Source organism: Chiloscyllium plagiosum, chromosome 20, assembly GCF_004010195.1.
Source record: "Chiloscyllium plagiosum isolate BGI_BamShark_2017 chromosome 20, ASM401019v2, whole genome shotgun sequence".
In the NCBI taxonomy this organism is placed as follows: Eukaryota; Metazoa; Chordata; class Chondrichthyes; order Orectolobiformes; family Hemiscylliidae; genus Chiloscyllium; species Chiloscyllium plagiosum.
The window spans coordinates 4,816,240-4,835,455 of NC_057729.1; the positions used below are offsets into that span (position 1 = coordinate 4,816,240).

Sequence of the window (19,216 nt, forward strand, 5' to 3'; positions counted from 1 at the left end):
AACTTGCTGTGCACAGCCAGACTGCTACATTTTTCTGTACTTGCCACAGTGGACACTCTTTAACACCACCTCACCCTTGAGAGGGATTTCCTTACTCCTGCATCATCCTGGACCATCAATGCCTCTAACTAGTTGGCAGTGTGCTTGGGAGCAGGGTTTGAGGAGAGACTGCTTGAATCCATGGCAACTTGCCCACACATCTGGCCATGGTACTGCCAGCGCCTCGGGAAGAAGCTGGTGCCAGGCCTTATGAAATGGTGTTTCCGGTCTCGACACCTTTCCAGGGAGACAGTCTGATCCCAGTGATGGGTGGAGGTCATGGTGTCTGCCAAGGTGATGATCCTGTTGCTCCCAGAAAGATTCTGTCATTTTGTTTGTGCCTTTGTCACTTCTATTGGTGCTCCACCATCCAATAAGCTCATTGGCTTAATGACACTTCCCTCATGTACGGGAGCTGACCTTTGACTTGAGGGGTGGTGGAGGTCATGGGGGTGGGGCTACAGTCAGGTTGAGCTGGGCTAATGTCCACTCCCCACCTCCAACTTCATCCACTGTGATACTACCTCTTTATAAGTCTAGAAGAAAATCCTAAATTCTTTCTCCTCAGTTCTTTGGTGTTGAGTAACCTCGCTGAGGGATTTAGTCTTTTCCTTGGAGCTTCTTCTTGTCCACTGCTCATCATTTCCCTCTATCAGGGAATCTGAGATCAGGGATCAGTGGGAAGTATTACACTCAATGTGCAGTAACCTACCAAGCACGCCGTAGCGCTGAGTGCTGAGGAGGAATAGAATTGGCACTGTGTTCAAGGTATGTGTCATTGTAATAGAGAACGTACTGGACTGAGGCTGGCCGACAACCTTCCTGTATGGATTTCTCCTCAGGGCTGTCTAGTTGTGATCATTGTGATTCTTTCCCCCTTAGTTGTACTTAAAAATTATCAGTATGAGGATAGAATCATTAAAGCTGTGATATCCCCGAGTTATCAACAGCATTTCCAAACTTCCTGTTCACTTTTTATCACTGCCATCTTGTTTGAAGATTAAGAACTGAAAGACATTGTTGACCAATTTCTGGAAGTAGGTGATAATAACAAGAGTTTACAGATCTGTCTATTTCTGGAATTGACTGGTGCTAGACCCTATTTTGAAACTTGAGCAACGTATTACAGACAAAACTTAGTAACGGCAATTCATAAGTTATTTCCTCTTGAATTGATTTGTTTGAAGATAGCTCATCAGCTGATGAAATGTTTCCGTTAACTCAGGGCTCCCTTTCACAAACAGACTTAGGGCCCTACATTCTCTAGGACATGGGCTTTCCATCAGATCAGTGAAAGAGTGAGTGAGTGAATGATTTTCCACTGCCAGCCATTCCCTAGCCATATAAACATGTTTCCTGGTTGTTGAATCTGCACCCAATTGCTTAATGGCCCTGGTCTGCTAAGTGCAAGAACTAAAATTCCAGTTCTTCATCTCCTCCTTTAATGGGAGGAAAAGACAGAACAATGTCAATAGCCTGTTGCAGTTTTTGTGTGGAGCCTCTGTAATTCAGGGATAGTGACAGTTTGCGTGTGTCTGACGATCAGTGTTATGACTTTGTGTTTTTGCAACAAATTATCTTTTACATAAGCTGTGAGCAAGCTTCAGCAAACAGGATCCCTTCTGTTAAGACAACTCACTCAGCACAGCATAGGCTTGGAACAACCAGCAGTGACTGGCTAGGTTGACTTCAGTGCTGCAGATGGACTCATGACCTCATGAGATATACAAAGGTTAGAGAGCAGATTACATCTTCATAACAGCGATATAGATATGATAGCATATTTTTTGCCCTCCTGGATGCTAATCCCCAGTCAAATTCCAGGGGGTTCCACTCCCATGCTCTGCATGTTCACGTTCACAAGCTACAAAGAGAGAGAGCTACATTTACTTGGCTGCTTGTCTTTCTATTGTTGTCAGCTTATTGGAATTGCTGGCCAAGTCAGCATTTATCACTGATCCTCAATTGCTGTGGAGAAAGTGGTGGTGAGCTGTCTTCTTGAATCACTGCACTCCATGTGGTGTAGATACACCTATAGTGCCAGTAGGGAGGGAGTTCCAGGATTTTGAACCAGTGACTGTAAAGGAACAGTGGTATGAGTCAGGGTGGTGAGTGACTTGGTCGGGAACATGTAGGTGCGGGTGTATCTGCTGCCCTTGTCCTTCCCAGGAGTGTTGGTGAGTTGCAGCACTGTATCCTTTTAAAATGTACGCACTACTGGAACTGAGGATCGGTAGTTGGGAGAATGTTTGGCACCACATCCCCAAACAATCAGGTGTGCTGCTTTGTTCTGGATCGTGTCAAGCTTCTTGAGTGTTGTTGGAGCTGCACTCATCCAGGCACATGGAGAGTATTTCATCACACCTTTGACTTGTGCCATGTAGATGGTGGACAGGCTTTGGAGAGTTGGAAGGTGAGTCAGTTGCTACAGGATGCCAAGATATTTAAGTGACGAATCCAGTTCGGATTCTGGTCAGTGGTGATCCCCAGGGTTGATAGTGGGGAATTCTTGCAAAAGAGTCAGCAGAGGCACAATGGGCTGAATGGCCGCCTCCTAGGCTGTGAGATTTGATAATCCTATTCACTCACTCACAGTGGAGGAACCATTTTCCACTGAAACAACCACTTCCTGTTGTATAACGTAGCTGCTGGAAATTGCTGGCTAAACATATGCCCCAGACATAAGCTGGGCCTTAGGATTAAAAAAAAACCCCACAAATCTAAAACATATCAAAGTAAAGTTGTGGCCTGCTACTTTATAAGTTAGCTCTTTTTTGATTGCTCACATTTAAGCATTTGGATTAACAGGACAACATTAGCATTGGGGCATTTCTGGGGTAAAGGTCAGGAAGCTGTGGTCCCATCTAAATTATGCTCTAATGGGACAGAGGAGCGAAAATGCAAACCAACAGTTAACGAAACAGAAAAGCTATGAATGTATTGGAACTGATGCTGTTAAGCTAGTTACTGTACAAGACTGTTTGTTTGTGAGCTATAGTCTGTCAGTGGAGCAGAGTTAAGTATTAAGACAATCGTCCCTCCAACACAGTCCTGCCAGGTGGTTGCTTTTCCCAATGTTGGTACTCCAGGCCCATTGAAAAACTGGTTTATTCATTGATTCACATTTCCTCTTTTATATTCATTCACGGAATCACAGCAGGAACATGAGATTCAAAAAATGGCTCAATATATTTTTCTATTTAATATGTTCAGAGACGTTATTACACACCTCTGGAGTAAATGGAATTTGAACTCTGGCCTCCCAGCTTAAAGGCAGTGACAATACCATTTTGCTGCAAGTACTGTTGGCCCAATATATTGTACTGAGGAATGGAATTGTGCAGCCAACTGAGAAATCAGACTCAGTAAAGATCCAAATTCAGTCCTCAATTTGAGCACTAACCAATCACAACTGGGGTGGGAGTTGAGGGTCTACAGTTGGCTTGGTATTGTAGAGAGGGGAAATCAGCTTGGGTTTTCCCTATCCAAATCCACAACCTCTATAAGAGAGAGTATAATGACACAGGGGAAGATGGATTGTGTCTTCAGAGATGAATGTTTGCTCATGTCACATTCACAGGTGACAGAGTCTAGTGCTGAGGGATGGTTAATCTCTAAGGAGTTGAGGCCCATCGTGAATCAGTGCTTGAAAGGGAAGTCGGAAGAAAATAGTTCTTTTTTTATGTGCTTAATAGAAAAGATTTATACCGTGATACTGTGTTTGTTATTGCATTACTGATTAAAGGACTGGAGTAAAAGTCTATGTTCAAATGCTATCACAGCCATTTAAGAGTTTGGGTTTGGTTAATATCAGAGACGCAGTGGTAGAAGCCTGATTGTTGTTTAATGTCTGTAACCTATATCTGCCACCAGCTCATCTATGAACAGGAAGTCTCGTTTGGGGTTTAGATGTAAGAGCACGACTGCTTTTTGTTTGATCCAGATGTTGAACATTTTCTGAGGTTAAACCGATACTGTGTTATTTCGCGCTAAAATAATTTAAATTAGAGGAAACAACAAAGTACTGAATTGATAGCCCAGCTCAGTCTCCTGCTGACAGCGAATTCCCAAATGGGACAGGTAGTTTGTTGAATGGACATTCCAGTTCAGATCACGTTCTTGTCGGGAGAGCTCAACCATGTCATCTTTATAACTCAACAGACAGGAAATCAGACTGTATGGGTCAGTAATGTACATTACCGGACAGAAAGTCAGATTATATGGGTCTGTAATGTACATTACCGGACAGGACATCAGACTGTATGGGTCTGTAATGTACATTACAGGACGGGAAATCAGATTGTATGGGTCAGTAATGTACATTACCGGACAGGAAATCAGACTGTATGGGTCAGTAATGTACATTACCGGACAGGAAATCAGACTATATGGGTCTGTCATGTACATTACCGGACAGGAAATCCGATTATATGGGTCTGTCATTTACATTACTGGATAGGAAATCAGACTGTATGGGTCTGTAATGTACATTACCGGACAGGAAATCAGACTGTATAGGTCAGTAATGTAAATTACCCGACAGGACATCAGACTGTATGGGTCATTAATATACATTACCGGACAGGACATCAAACTGTATTAGTCTGTAATGTACATTACCGGACAGGACATCGACAATATGGAGTTGCCAATTCCTGAGTGAGACTTGCAGTAGTTGCATCTTGCAAATTACTTGTAACTTACCTTGAATATAAAGCATATGGAGGATATTTTGGTTCAGATTCTGTAGGTCACCCATTTTGATTTGTTGAATGTAGGGTAGACCTGGACAAAGTAGTGTGAACCGTATTAGTAAGCATCAACACGATTTAAAATCTTAGAATCCGAGACTAAGAAAAGGTGCTAGGTTAACGAAAATGATTCATGAGTGTGGAGGGAGCAGTGTTGTAAACTGTTCATTGATACTTTGACAATTCTCCAACAGTCTATTTATTCGTTACAATTCAGCAACTTGATGAGCTTGACAATGGCCCAGATAAGAAATAAACCTTGTTTGCAGCAGCTTTCTCATGAAGAAGTCTGAGGTCATGAGGTCAGGTTGAGCCATTAAAACAAGCTGGTGGTTGTCAAATCGGTCATTTTTATTTTGTTGAAGGACAGGGGTGTTCTGCCAATAGCCTGGTGAATATCTAGCCTTCATCTTCCAAAAGGCCCCCAACAGGTGACTTAACCACTCTGATTACAATGATATTACGTACATTTCTTTGGTCTGACTATTTTCCATGTGTAAAATAGAGACCATCAACAGAAGTGCATGAGTCATAGTGCGAGGTCAAACAGGAAAACAGACGCAGGCAAATGAGGAATTAAAACTGAGAGAAACAGCAGAGAGTGTGCTTTGGGCTGAGTGCGCTGAGGCCGAAGAGATTTTGTGGATAAATTAGACGTGTGATACATAAATGTTTTTATGTAAATTTTAGCATTCAAACTGCTATCATATCACTTTGTGAAGGGTTTGAAAGAAAGAAGTTCAGGGGGTGTCCCTCTGAATCAGTCACCTCATCCAGTATGTGTCTGAGTACAGGTGACTGTGAACAATGTTCATGGTGAACACCTTGGAGTGTTGATGGGAGATTGCTGACACTGTGGGGTTTATGTTGGGAGAGTAAACATTGGACTGCGTTATCTTGCCTTTTATTTAGAATAATCAAAGATCAGTTTTAGCCGAGAACTCCAAGGCATTGAATACTTTTAGGGTAGTCTTGGAAGAGACCTAACTAAGCTCAGAAGCAAATCTAGTTTCTCTCCTACGATGGAGGATAGGACAGTTCAGGGGAAGCATATTTACCTTCAGATAAAGGTTCAGTTTGGAAGGCTTCCAATCCCAAAAGTGTTTGATTATAAATCTGCAGATTATCAAAAGATTGAGAAAGTCTGAGCGTTCCATTTTGTGAACATAAGAAGAGTTCACAAGAATGAACTGGGGAGAATCTGTTAAGTTGAACCTAATGATTTGAGATCTCGGTCTCATTTCTCTAGATTGCTATAAAGTGAAACATTTGGGAAAATAGATGAGACTTTATTTTGTTGTGTGCTTTAAGATTTTTCAAACTGTATTCTCTATTTAGTCAGACCTATTTTTTTTAAATGTTTGCATGATCTGTTTTATTATTAAAGAACATATTCAACTATATGTGACTATATTTCAGTGAGTGACCAGCATGGCAAACAGAATAAAATTTGTCAAGCCAGATTTCATTCTGGGATCTGACTTGTCCAATAGTAACATCAGCTAGAATGGTAACAGTGAGCAGGAAGTGCATCATAGACAATATAGTTTCATCCAGGTCTGTAAGCCTACAACACTGAGTTCTGCTGCTAGATGGTTGCCAAATGTGTCCTAGTGTCTGGCTGATAATGTGGCCTGTACCAAAAAAGAACTGTACATTTCCAGTACGAACACCCAGTTTACAAATAACAACTGTGAAACAGAGAAATAACTTTAAAATAGATTGACTTGTTGTGCAGAAATTGAGACATTTCATACTGTCCCGGGTGTGACGATTTTCTTTGTGTTGTAATGGTGATGATTTATAACGGTTTCGTTTACAGCTCCATGGGTTGAGTCAGGCAGGTATTCAGTCACTTGCAGCAAGGCTAGGACGGGATGAACATTGTTCACAGGTTGGTCATTTGAGATTCTGGTAAATTCCCCTCTGGATGACAGTGCAGCGATTGTTACAGCAGGAGACAACAGAACGTGGTAATCTTCCTGTAAAGGGTTGATTGAGCAAGCAGAGCTGGGTTTGAGAATGTTGCTTCAGATCTTATTGTTTCAGATCATCGAGAACTCAATGGAAGAATAAAATTAATCTCCCCTTTGGAAGGTGCCAGCATGGGAGCAGTGACTCAAGAGGAAACACAACCTGAAATATTTCAGCTGCAGATCCTTGGCGGCCGTTCTGTGACCTGTTTATTGCCCTTTACTCATTTAGAAAGTCTCCCTATCTCTGTTGACTTTCCTTACGTTTCTGTGGTTCCCAGCGCTGTGGTTGGCCAAATGAACCAGTCTCCTTCCGTCCTCTGGGAGAACTCACCAATTGTTTTATTTTGAGGTTAAAAAAAAGGTAATCAGAGACGAGCTTCAATTTTATTCAAAAAAGGCCTCCTTGGGTTAAATTCAGCAGTAATTCTGGGATTAGGAAATACTGTGCAGCTCAGAATGTACTCCTGGAACCTGTTTTGCTTTATTATTAGAACAGCTTGTTTTTTTATTCATTCACGGAGTGAGGGCATTGCTAATTGCCCAGAGAGCAGTTAAGAGTCAACCACATTGCTGTGAGTCTGGAGTCACATGTAGGTCAGACCGGGTAAGGATAGCAGTTTCCTTCCCTGAAGGACATTAGTGAACCAGAACAGTCAACAATGGATCCATGGTCATCATTAGACTCTTAATTCCAGATTTTTTAGAATTCAAATTCCACCATCTGCTGCGATTTGAACTCGGGTTCCCATAACATTACCAGGGTCTCTGGAGTAATGGTCCAGTGATAATATCACTTGTGTTTCTCTTCCGTCGGTTAACTTGTTTTTCAGTGCCTGTTCGAGCTCAGTCAGCATTGGTCGTGCCTCGGAGCCAGGAACTTGTGAGTTTAGTTCCTGCTCTGCAGGCTTAGGCTGAACAGGCCCCGTGTAGTACTAAGGGTGGGTGCTGCACTGTTGGAGGAGCTGCTTTTCAGATGAGGCCTCTTTTAGGTGGCTGTGAGGAAACTCCACTAAGAGCAGGGGAGCTCTTTGGTTTACTGGTTCATATTTAACAGATTATCTGTTCACTGACATTGCAGACTGTGGAATGGTGCTGGATGCAAAATGGCTGCTGCATTTGTTACAACAAGCTGTTGGAGGTTACGAGCTGTTACTATCAATGCAGGTCTTCCATTGCTGAGCCTGTGTTTACAATGGAATTAGTAATCTCCAGCTTCAAATCCGAAGAGTCTTTTGCAAGTTGTGCACCCAGGAGATAAATTATTCACTGGCGGTGGGTAGGTGGGTGGGTATTTAAAAATGGAGGGTGAGCCTGTTTGCCTGTAACTGTTGGATTGGCCTCAAAACTATTGAAGAGCCATTGTGCCTTTACCTGTTTTGAACTCTGGCTTCTATCCTTAGGTAGAGGAAGCCCCGCTCTGAGAGACGCAGGCCAATCAAACGTTTGGCAGCCTACCTGTCCCAACAGTGCCACCAGGAGTGGTAACCATTGCTGGGGCTGCAGTGAATTGTCTGAAGGGTAGAGGGCAGGAATCTGGAGCAAGAAGAATTAGGGGTCTCACAGCTGCCTGCTTCGCATGATTTGGAGCGGGGGTTGGGATTGGGTCTGGGTCAGGCAGGGCTGAGGGTGGGAGAGAGTATGGAGGCAGGGATATCTTTGTTGTGAGCATCACTCAATCTGAGCCTATGAGATTGCATACAAAAGGATGCGGTGGTGCAGGGAGTGTCAATTGGGTCATGCTGACCTGTTTCTGTGCTGTTGGCACTGTGCACTCGTAACTTGCAAAAAGGAAGTCAATAATAATTGGAAAGAAGAAAGCTGCACAGTACAGGAGTGTAGAAAGGAGTAAGATTAATTGGATAGATTTTTCAGATAATGGCCATTTTTCAGCATTGTATAATTCAGTAATGTTGGACAACTACTATTGAACTCGAAAGGTTAGATTGTCATACAGCAAACTTCACTTTAATAATGGGTGGCACTCTTGATAAACCTGTGAGTAAAAAAGCAAATTACATATCGTACCTGAAATACTGATAATTTACTGCATTATCGCAATGTCCAAGTTGTCAATTGAGGGTGTGAGTGAGTGGGCTCTATGAGGGTAAGTTTTATTTAAAGCTAAGTTGCTTTATTATTTAGTGCTGTAAATGAAGTATAACAGTGATTTGTATACCTCCTAATTGCATTTCTACTATTTACTGTGTGTTTTTAACATTGATTCTGCGGATTTCTGGATTATCCAGAATATTTGAGCATGCTTCTGCTCCCATAGGTGCCAGTTAATAAGAAGTTTAATCTACTTCAGTTGGTCTTGATCAATGAGAGTTGAAGAAAACTAATTCTCATTAAGAAGGGAGCTTGAGGAAAAGGTCAGCAGCTTGTTCTGAGGATCTTGTGTCTGTTTAATTTGCAGCTTTGCCTGTGTGCCTCCCCCAGTGACTGTGACAAAAAGACCGAGTACTTTAAGGATGGCAAGTGCTGTTTCAAATGTGGCCCTGGTGAGTACAAGTATTGAGTGGGTGAAAGTTAAACAGGGAGTTATTGATAAAAACAAAACATTTTCTTAATGTGAGCATGGAGGATACTAGAAAAAAAACCCCGTGGATTTATCTGTACCAGTTAAAAAAGGAAGATAGTTTGGAATTTAGAAGTGACTTGTCATTTGAAACTAGAGATTTTTGTTTGACAAATGTATTGATCAAATATTCCTGGTATGTCTCACAGCTGATTGACCCACTGGATGTCTTCCAGTGTTTTTCTTTTTTTCAGTTGGTTTTTTAAAACTAATTTCCTGCCAATGAATCTGTGATTGTATTTGTAGGGAAAGTACACAGGATCATCAGGCTGTTAATCTGTTGTAAAACACACTATTACCCACTTCCAGTATCAAAGATACATAACCTATTAAAGCCATCAATCAAAATGTAAACACAGCCAATCTGGGATAAGTGGTTCCAGATTCCTCGGGACTTTATTATTAAAGATGTTATTAAGCTGGAGAGGGGTCAGAAGAGATTTACCAGGATGTTGCCAGGAATGGAGGGCTTGAGTTGGATGGAGAGACTGGATAGGCTGGGACTTTATTCACTGGAGTTTCGGAGATTGAGAGGTGACCTTGTAGAGGTTAATAAAATCATGAGGGGTAAAGATAAGATGAATGGCAGGTGTCTTTTCCCTAGGGTGAGGGATTTCAAGATTAGAGGGCACGTTTTTAAGGTATGAGGAGAAAGATTTTTAAAAGACATGAGGGGCAATTTTTTTTTTCAGTGGTTCGTATGTGGAGTGAACTTCCAGAGGAAGTGATCGATGCAGCTACAGTTACAATGTTTAAAAAAAAAGTTGAGATAAATACATGAATAGGAAACGTTTGAAGGGATGTGGGCCCAGTGCAAGCAGGCAGGACTTAATTAGTTTGAGATAATGGTTGGCATGGACTGGTTGGGCTGAAGGGTCTGTATGACTCAGTTAAGCATTCCTAATACATTTAGCTAACCCAGGAAAATGTCAGCAATGCAGCCTGTTGAAGCTGAAACCCTGGATGGCCTTTTTTTAAAAGCTGCAAGTGATAGTTCATTTTAAAGTGGATTTCCCATGAATCAGTGGAGTGCAGTTGGTACTTAGATTGTTGTATTGTTAAACAGCAGGGATATATTTAACAACACTAACGATCAGTGGACATTTGTATATCAATCCAACACAGAACTATAGGACTGCAGTGATGCAGCATAGGAGACCATTCACTCCATTGTATCTGCACCTGCTGTCCAAATAGCATCTTGGCCTTATGCCCATGTCATAGCACATTGTTTCTATTGAAATAGTCATCCAATGTCCTCTTGAGTAAAATGACATACATGACATGAGAGTTTGCCAGCATGTTTCCCTTCAGTTTTCAGTGCATTATGGTACTTTCTCCATTGGGACAAGTGCAGTAATGCATGCCAAGACTTAAATTGTACTGCTCACTGCAATGGTCAACTTGTCTTTGCAGGACAGGATGCTGTGATGCACCCTTGTATTAAAAACAGATTTAAATTAAAATTGAGGAACTGAGGAAAGGTCACTGGACCCGAAATGTTAACTCTGATTTCTCTTCAGAGATGCTGCCAGACCTGCTGAGCTTTTCCAGCAACTTCTGAACTTTGTACCAGCTCATGGTTGCCCTTAACTGGCCTGTATTTCAAAATTATATCTATCCCGTCTTTAAATACTTCCAGTGATCTGATCTGCACAACTCTCTGGAATTAATAATTCTGGACATTCACTGCCCCCTAGGAGAAGAACTTCCTTCACAATTCAGGTTCAAATGAGTGTTCCCTACATTATTTCCTAGTTGGACATTTCTCCCAATAAACATAGACACATAGAAAATAGGTGTAGGAGTAGGCCATTCAGCCCTTCGAGCCAGCACCACCATTCAATATGATCGTGGCTGATCATGCAACCTCAGTATCCCACTCCTGCTTTCTCCTCATATTCCTTAATTCTTTTATCCAAACGAGCCATATCCAGCTCCCTCTTGAATATATCTGACGAACCGGCCCCAACAGCTTTCGGTGGTAGATAATTCCACAGGTTGACAACTCTGAGTTCAGAAATTGTTTCTCATCTCAGTCCTGAATGGCTTACCCCGAATTCTTAAACTGTTGCCCCTAGTTCTGGACTTCTCCAACATTGGGAACATTCTTCCCATATCTAGCCTGACCAATCTCATCAGGATTTTGTTTCTGTGACATCCCCCCCTCATTTTTCTAAATTCCAGTGAATACAAGCCTAGTTGATCCAGTCTTTCTTCATATGCCAGTCCTGCCATCCCTGGAATCAATCTGGTGATTTTTTGCTGGACTCCCTGAATAAAAAGCATGTCCTTCCTCTGACTAGGAGAGCCAAAAGTGCATACTGTAGTCAAGGTGTGGCATTACCAAGGTCTATATAACTAGTGGAAATATTTTCTCAGCATCTACCCTGTCAAACTCCTTCAGAATCCTATATATTTTGATAAGATCACCCTTTATTATTCTAAACTGTAATGAATAAAAACTGTATTGAATAGGCAACCCTTTCATCCCAGTGATTGGCCTATTGAATCTAACTTTTTTTTAATACTAGTATATCCTTTCTTCAGTAAGGGGAGTAAAACTGTAAAAGATACACTCAGGTACAATCTTGCCAACACCCTGTGGAGTTGTGACAGCACTTCCTTGTTTCTAAATTCCAATCCCTTGCAATAAAAGCAGAAATTTCATCTGCTGTCTCAATTACTTTCTTCTTCTGTATGCTAACCTTTTGTGTTTCATGCACAAGACCGCCCAGATCCCTCTGTGTTACAATTTTTTGGCGTCTCTGTCCATTTAAATGATAGCTTTCCTTTTGATTCTTCTTACCAAAGTGCATGACCTCACAATTACCTACAATAAATTCCAACTGCCACATTATTGCTCCCTTATCAAATCCATGTAAATATCCATTCGGATTCCTTATATCCACAGGGATATTTTTGTATTGTTAGTTAATCGATATAATCCCATTTTGCTGCGCTTGTCCCATATCCCTGAATGTCAAGATATCTCAAGGTAGATGGTAAACAATTGAGGCAGTAGGACTTGCGTCTTTCCAACCTGAAAAAAAAATCATTGGATCCGACTGTCTGAATTCCACGTTAACCAATCCTCGATTTATGCCAGTACTTTACCTCCAATACTATGAGCTCTTATCTTGTGCAATAACCTTTAATGTGCTGCCTTATTGAATGCCCTCTGCATTACGCCTGCCAATGAACCTTTATCAACTTGACTTCTTCAAATATCATTAAAGAATGCTGAACATTTTATCAGACGTGACTTCCCTTTCATAAAACCATGTCGATTCTGTTTGGTTGTGTAAAACATACTAAATAGGAGTACTTGTTTCTTCCTGCCTGCTCCACCCTTCAATATGATCTTGGCTGATCATCTAACGCAATCCCCTGTTGCCATTTTCTCCCCATACCCTTTGATCCTTTTAGCCCTAAGAACTATAGCTAACTCCCTCTTGAAAGCATTTGCTATTTTAGCCTGAGGCACCACTTGTGACAGAGAAATTCCACAGGCTCCCAACGAAGCAGTTTAGATCTCCGCAATGGAGGACAAAGGGATTGATTAAGTGAGGAAAAATACAGTACGGAACATACAAACTGATTTGTAAAAATAATTCTGTAGAAATGTGTTCATTCGTCTTTTTCTCTTCACAAGTGTCTTATGTTTAGAAATAGTACAAGTTGTAATAGAGAACAAAGAGATGACAGACCAGTAAGTGTATTCTGTCTTCACAATGGACCCAAATAACATCCCAAAACATTGGGGAAGACCGTGTCTAAGTGATAGCTAGGAACTGAAGGAAACCAATATTAGTTGGAAAATGGTGTTGGGAAATTGATGGGATCAAATACTGAAAAATCCCCAGGATCTGATAATCTGCATTCCAGAATATTAAGGAAGTGGCCCTAGAAATATTTCTAGGGTCATCTTTCAAGATTCTGTAGACTCTGGAACAGTTTGTATGGATTGGAGGGTAACTAATGTAGCACCACTCTTTAAATGAAAAGGTAAAAAGAAAACAGGGAATCAGAGGGTGTTTAGCCTGATGTCTGTAATGGAGAAAATATAAGCATCAGTGGGTTCCTGGTTCAACTCCCATCCAGAGGTGTGTAATAACATCTTGAACTGCCTTCTGCGGCCAGGAATTTCATAGGCTCATCACTCTCTGGTGAAGAAATTTCTCCTCATCCAAGCCCCAAATGGCCTATTCTATTTTCTTCAACTGTGGCCGTAGTTCTGGAACTCTCCTTCCTGAGTTTACCTGTCTTGGCCTGTTAGAACATTATAAGTTTCTATAAAATAATCCTCATGTTCTTCTAACCTCTGGTGAATATAGTCCTAAACAGTCTAGCCTCCTCATACATCAGTCCTGTCATTCCAGGGATGCAGTATTAAATTCCCAGTCCTGGTCACCTTGCAACCACCTGTCCGTAATAGCTATCAAATCATTTTTTACTTATTTATATTTGTGCTATAAACTCATTTATCTTGTTACAAATAGTGAGTGCATTCAGATAAAGAGCCCTAAACTTTAACTCTTTACTATTAATACTTTCTCTGGCTCTGATTTCAGCTGCAATCAGTAACATACATTTTCTACGCTTTCTTGTCACCCTTTGGTTATCGTTTACTTTTTGACTAACTCGCATCTCTACTCTCTCTCATTTATTTTTAAAATCTTTCCTTCAATTGAACCCTCCACCCCCCACCACCATGACCACCACCGCCTCCACCCAATAATTAGTTAAAAGCCCTATCCATATCCCTAGTTATGTGATTCCCAAGAATGCTGGCCTCAACATGGCTGCCCTAATGGAACATCTCTCTCCTTCTCCTGTTCTGGTGTCAGTGCCTCATGAGTTGGAATACATTCTCCCACCTGAATCTTTGAGGCAAGCATTAATCTCTCTAATCTTACTTACTGTCTGTCAACTTACATGTGATTCAGGTAGTAATCCAGAGATCATTACCTTTGTGGTTCTGCTTTCAAATTTAGCTTCGAGCTGTTTGTAATCCCTCAGGATTTTCCAACCCTACCTTTGCCATTGATGTCTACATGGATCCCAACAACTGGATCCTTCCCCTCTCATGACAAGTTTCTCTCTAGCCCAAAGGAGTTTTTTTGACCTTGGTTCCAGGTTAACAACATAGCATCAGATCTCTCTGTCTTTGCTGCAGAGAAGTATCTAATCCCCAAATCGTGATATTCCCAATTACTGCTACATTTCTCATTTATCATTTATCCCCCCATTTCAATGCACTCTGGACCATATTGCTTTGGTCAGTTCATTCTTCCTCTTGGCAGTTCACACCCTCCAAAGCTGAATTCTGCATGCTCATAGAATCCCTACAGAGTCATAGAATCCCTACAGTGTTGAAACAGGCCCTTCAGCCCAACAAGTCCACATTGACCCTCCGAAGAGTATCCCACCCAAACCCATTCCTCGTTACTCTACATTTTACTCCTAACTAATGCCCCTAACCTACACATCCATGAACACTATGGGCAATTATAGTCTGGCCAATTCTCCTAACCTCACATCTATGGATACCTGTCTCACTTGCAGTCACACTCTCCTGTCCCTACCCATGCACTAGATTTGATGTAATTAACATAAAGGGTGTGACTACCCTCTGAGGCAAAGTCTTGCTACCTCTCCCACCTCTCTGATACCTCACAGTGTAACTTGGCTTCCACCTTAACAACTCCGAACTGAAGTTTCTTGAGCAGCTAACGCTTGCTGCAGATTTGGTCAATGTGGATCTGCCAACTCCAACATTCGCCTGCCCAGCTACTTCTGTTATGTGTCATGAACCAAACTGAATGATAAATAATTTAAAATTGAATTTCTCAATTGTACTGCTCAGCTGCAATAATATCTCCTGATGTACGCTACTTGCCCAATGAAAAGAGACATGCACAAAATATTTACCAGTCACTCGTTTATCTGTGACATTACACTTTGTCACTGACAGGTGGAATCAGGTTGATGGGACTCTCTGCCACTTTTTTTTAATCTTCTGCCACTTTCTCACAGAAGTCTGCTCTTGTCTTTATGAAAATACTGTGTCTGTTCTCTCTCGTGGTGTTTCAAAAGCACATAGTTCTCTCTTTCACTCCTTTTGATGTTAGTAACTATCTCTGGTCATTCTCTGTCTCTCTGTCTCTCTCTGTCTCTCTCTGTCTCTCTCTGTCTCTCTCTGTCTCTCTCTGTCTCTCTGTCTCTCTGTCTCTCTGTCTCTCTGTCTCTCTGTCTCTCTGTCCCTCTCTCTCTGTCCCTCTGTCCCTGTCCCTCTCTCTCTGTCTCGTGCCTCTTCTCTCCTCTCCTCGCTTCTGTCTTCGCTTCTCTTTTCTCTTTCCTTCTTCTCTCTTCTCTTTTTTTTCCTCTCCTCTCCTTTCTCGCTCTCTTTTCTCTCACTCTTCTTTCCTCTCTCGGTGGAAACAAGTTCCATATTTTCACTATACTCTTGCTGTTGAGGAACATCCTGTTACCAATGCAGAATGGCTTACCTCCAGCTTCACGATTGTGCCACCTCTTTCTTGAAAATAATTTCAATCTAATTACCCAATCAAATTCTTGAATCATCTTTGATTTAAACCAACCTGGTTTTAGACACCGACACAAGTGTTTTCTTAGATGTGTATTCACTGGAGCCAGTTCAATCGTTACATTATGAGCTGAATGTTCACTAAATTATAAAATGATAGTGTGTACAAAGTGGCCATTTGGTTCACTGTGTCTCTGGTGGATATTCGGTTTACCCTAATCTACTGCTTGGTTTTACACAAAGACCTGTTTTTTTTTGTTCAATGCCTTTCTGCCTCTCTCAGTCACTGCAATCCCAGCCACAACTCATTCCCGCCTCAGGCGACTGACTGTGTGGAGTTTGCACATTCTCCCCGTGACTGCGTGGGTTTCCTCCGGGTGCTCCGGTTTCCTCCCACAATCCAAAAATGTGCAGGTTAGGTGAATTGGCCACGCTAAATTGCCCGTAGTGTTAGGTAAGGGGTAAATGTAGGAGAATGGGTCTGGGTGGGTTACGCTTCGGCGGGTCGATGTGGACTTGTTGGGCCGAAGGGCCTGTTTCCACACTGTAGGTAATCTAATTCAAAAACTCATTTATAAAAATGTTTCCTTTTGCCACCATTGATTCTTTGATCACTGACATTAAATCTGTAGTCTCTAGTTATGTACCCACTGACACTGGAAGCAATTGCTCATTCAAAACCATGTGTGATTTTGAACACCTCTATCAAATCTTTTTGTAAGCTTCTCTGTTACAGTCTCTCCCCATGATTGATGGGCTGACATCCTCCCTACAGCACAATGCCCAGTGTTGGAAACAATTCTTCAGCTGGCTGTTTTATAGATGTTTATGATATCTTGCTCGCTTTTGTACACTATTGCTTTTTTAAGAAATGAGTAATCTCAAAAGCTTTTTTAAAAGTCTTCTCAATGCGTCTGGCCTCGTGCCACAATGCATTTACAGACAAGGAATTTAGAAAGGGAGGTTTGCTCATGCTATTGAGGAGGTTTTAAACTAATTTGGCAGGGGGGTTGGGGGACAGAGGTGGGAGCAAGGTCCAATCAGATGTTGAAGGAATGCCAGGACCATGCAGTAGGTGGGGAACACATGGGCAGGGAGAAACACGTGAAAGGTCCCCAAAGCTCAGTTGTATCTATTTGAATGCAATGAGTTTGACTGGTGAGATGGGTGAACTTAGATCAACGAGCATTATGGGAATATGATATTGGTGCAGTTCCTGAGACATTGTTGAAGGAGGGACAGGACTGGCACCTTAACATTCCAGGGTATAGAGGTTTCAGGCATGACAGGTTTGACGTAAGAGAGATGGGGGTATTCCATTATTGATAAAGAAAATCATCGCTGCAGCAATGAGGGAGGACATCCTAGGGGGTAGGGGGAGCGGTGCTCAAATGAGGCCATCTGGGTGGAGCTTAGAAATAAAAAAATTGCTGGGATTATACTACAGGATTCCCAACAGTCACGGGACAGAGAGGAGCAGATCACCAGAAAGGTGTATGAGAAACAGGGTGATAGTTGTAATCCCAACATTAACTGGGATTGTCTTAGTATCAAAGGTTTAGACAGTGGAATGTTTTTGAAGTGTATCCAGGATTGTTTTTTGAACCAGAACACAGATAGTTCTAATAGAGATGGGGCAGTGCTAGACCTAATCTGCCACAATGAAGACGGTCAAGACATTTTAATAGGCAAGCATTTTGGGGACAGTGACCATAAGTTTCATAGTTAAGTGTCTAAACTGGGAGTAGGTCAATTTCAATATCATTAGGACAGGATCTGGCAAACACAGACTGAGAGCAGCTATTTGCAGATAAGTCTACATTTGAAAAGTGGGAGACCTTTAAAAGTAGTATTGTGAGAATTCAGGGCCAACGTGCTCCTCTAGTGAGGAGCAAAGGCAGCAAGCCCAGGGAACCTGGGATGTCAAGGGATGTTGAGAGTTTAATAAAGAAAAAGAAGGAAGCGATTGTCAGGTGCAGCACATTAAAACAGAGGACGTACTTCAAGGTATAGATAGTGTTGGGGAGGGGTGGGGGTGGGGGGGGGTGGGGAAGGTGTTTGCTTTAAAGGGAAATTGGGCGGGCAGACAGGGGCCATGAAATATCATTGTCTGGTGGCGGAAAAACCCAAGGCTTTTTATAAATGTATTAGGGTAAGAGGATAACCAGGGAAGAGTGGGACCTATTAGAGACCAGAGGGTCAACCTGTGGATGGAGCCAGATGAGTTCTTAGATGAATATTTCCCATTTGTACTCAGCAAGGCAAAAACATTGTAGCTGGAGATTTCACTTGGGCTTGTGAGGTTCTAAGAGCGTGTTAAGGTTATAAGATGGAGGTATTAAATGTTTTAGCAGCCTAGGATTGTTTAAATCCCCAGGGCCTGATGAGATGTATCCCAGGCTGCTTTGGGAGGTAATGCGCTGAGATTGTTGGGGCCTGGACAAAGATATTTAATACCTCACTGGCCACAGGTAATGTGCCAGATGATTGGAAGATATCTCATATGGTTCCTTTGTTCAAGAAGGGCACAGACCAGGGAATTATGGACCCCTTAGTCTGACGTCCGAGATAGGGAAATTATTGGAAATAATTCTGAACGACAGGATTAATCCATACTTGGAAAGGTAAGGATTGTTCAGTGGTTGTCAGTGTGGATATGTTAGAGGGAAAGCCTGTCTGACTAATTTAATTGAGTTTTTTGTAAAGTTGACTAAATGTATTGATGAGTGTAGGGTAGTTGATGTGGTTTACATGGACTTCAGACCTTTGGCAAGGTCCCACATGGAAGGCTACTACAAAAGCTAAAAGCCCAAGAGATCCAAAACAAGTTGGCAAACTGTATCCAAAATTGGCTACCAAATAGGTGATGGTGGAGAGTTGTTTTTTTAATTGGAAGCCTGTGAACAGCAATGTACCACAGGGGTCAGTGGTAGGATCTTTGCTGTTTGTTATTTACATTAATAACTTGGATATGTGCTAGGTGCTGCATTTTGGGAAAGCAAATCTTAGCAGGACTTATACACTTAATGGTAAGGTCCTGGGGAGTGTTGCTGAACAAAGAGACCTTGGAGTGCGGGTTCATAGCTCCTTTAAAGTGGAGTCGCAGGTAGATAGGATAATGAAGAAGGCATTTCCTTTATTGGTCAGAGTATTGAGTACAGGGGTTGGGAGGTCATGTTGTGGCTGTATAGGACATTAGTTAGGCCACTGTTGGAATGTTGCGTGCAATTCTGGTCTCCTTCCTATCGGAAAGATGTTGTGAAACTTGAAAGGGTTCAGAAAAGATTTACAAGGATGTTGCCAGGGTTGGAGGATTTGAGCT

The 19,216-nt window shown here is 41.9% G+C and overlaps 1 protein-coding gene across 1 annotated transcript in view; it reads left to right on the forward strand.

Moving 5' to 3' along the window:
- LOC122560005 (tumor necrosis factor receptor superfamily member 5-like) overlaps positions 1–19,216 on the forward strand; it is a 68,110-nt gene that overhangs the window by 14,067 nt on the left and 34,827 nt on the right. Inside the window, exon 2 of the mRNA XM_043710156.1 lies at positions 9,183–9,267. Within this exon, the coding sequence (XP_043566091.1) occupies positions 9,183–9,267 (85 nt within the window). The remainder of the gene's footprint in view (positions 1–9,182; positions 9,268–19,216) is intronic.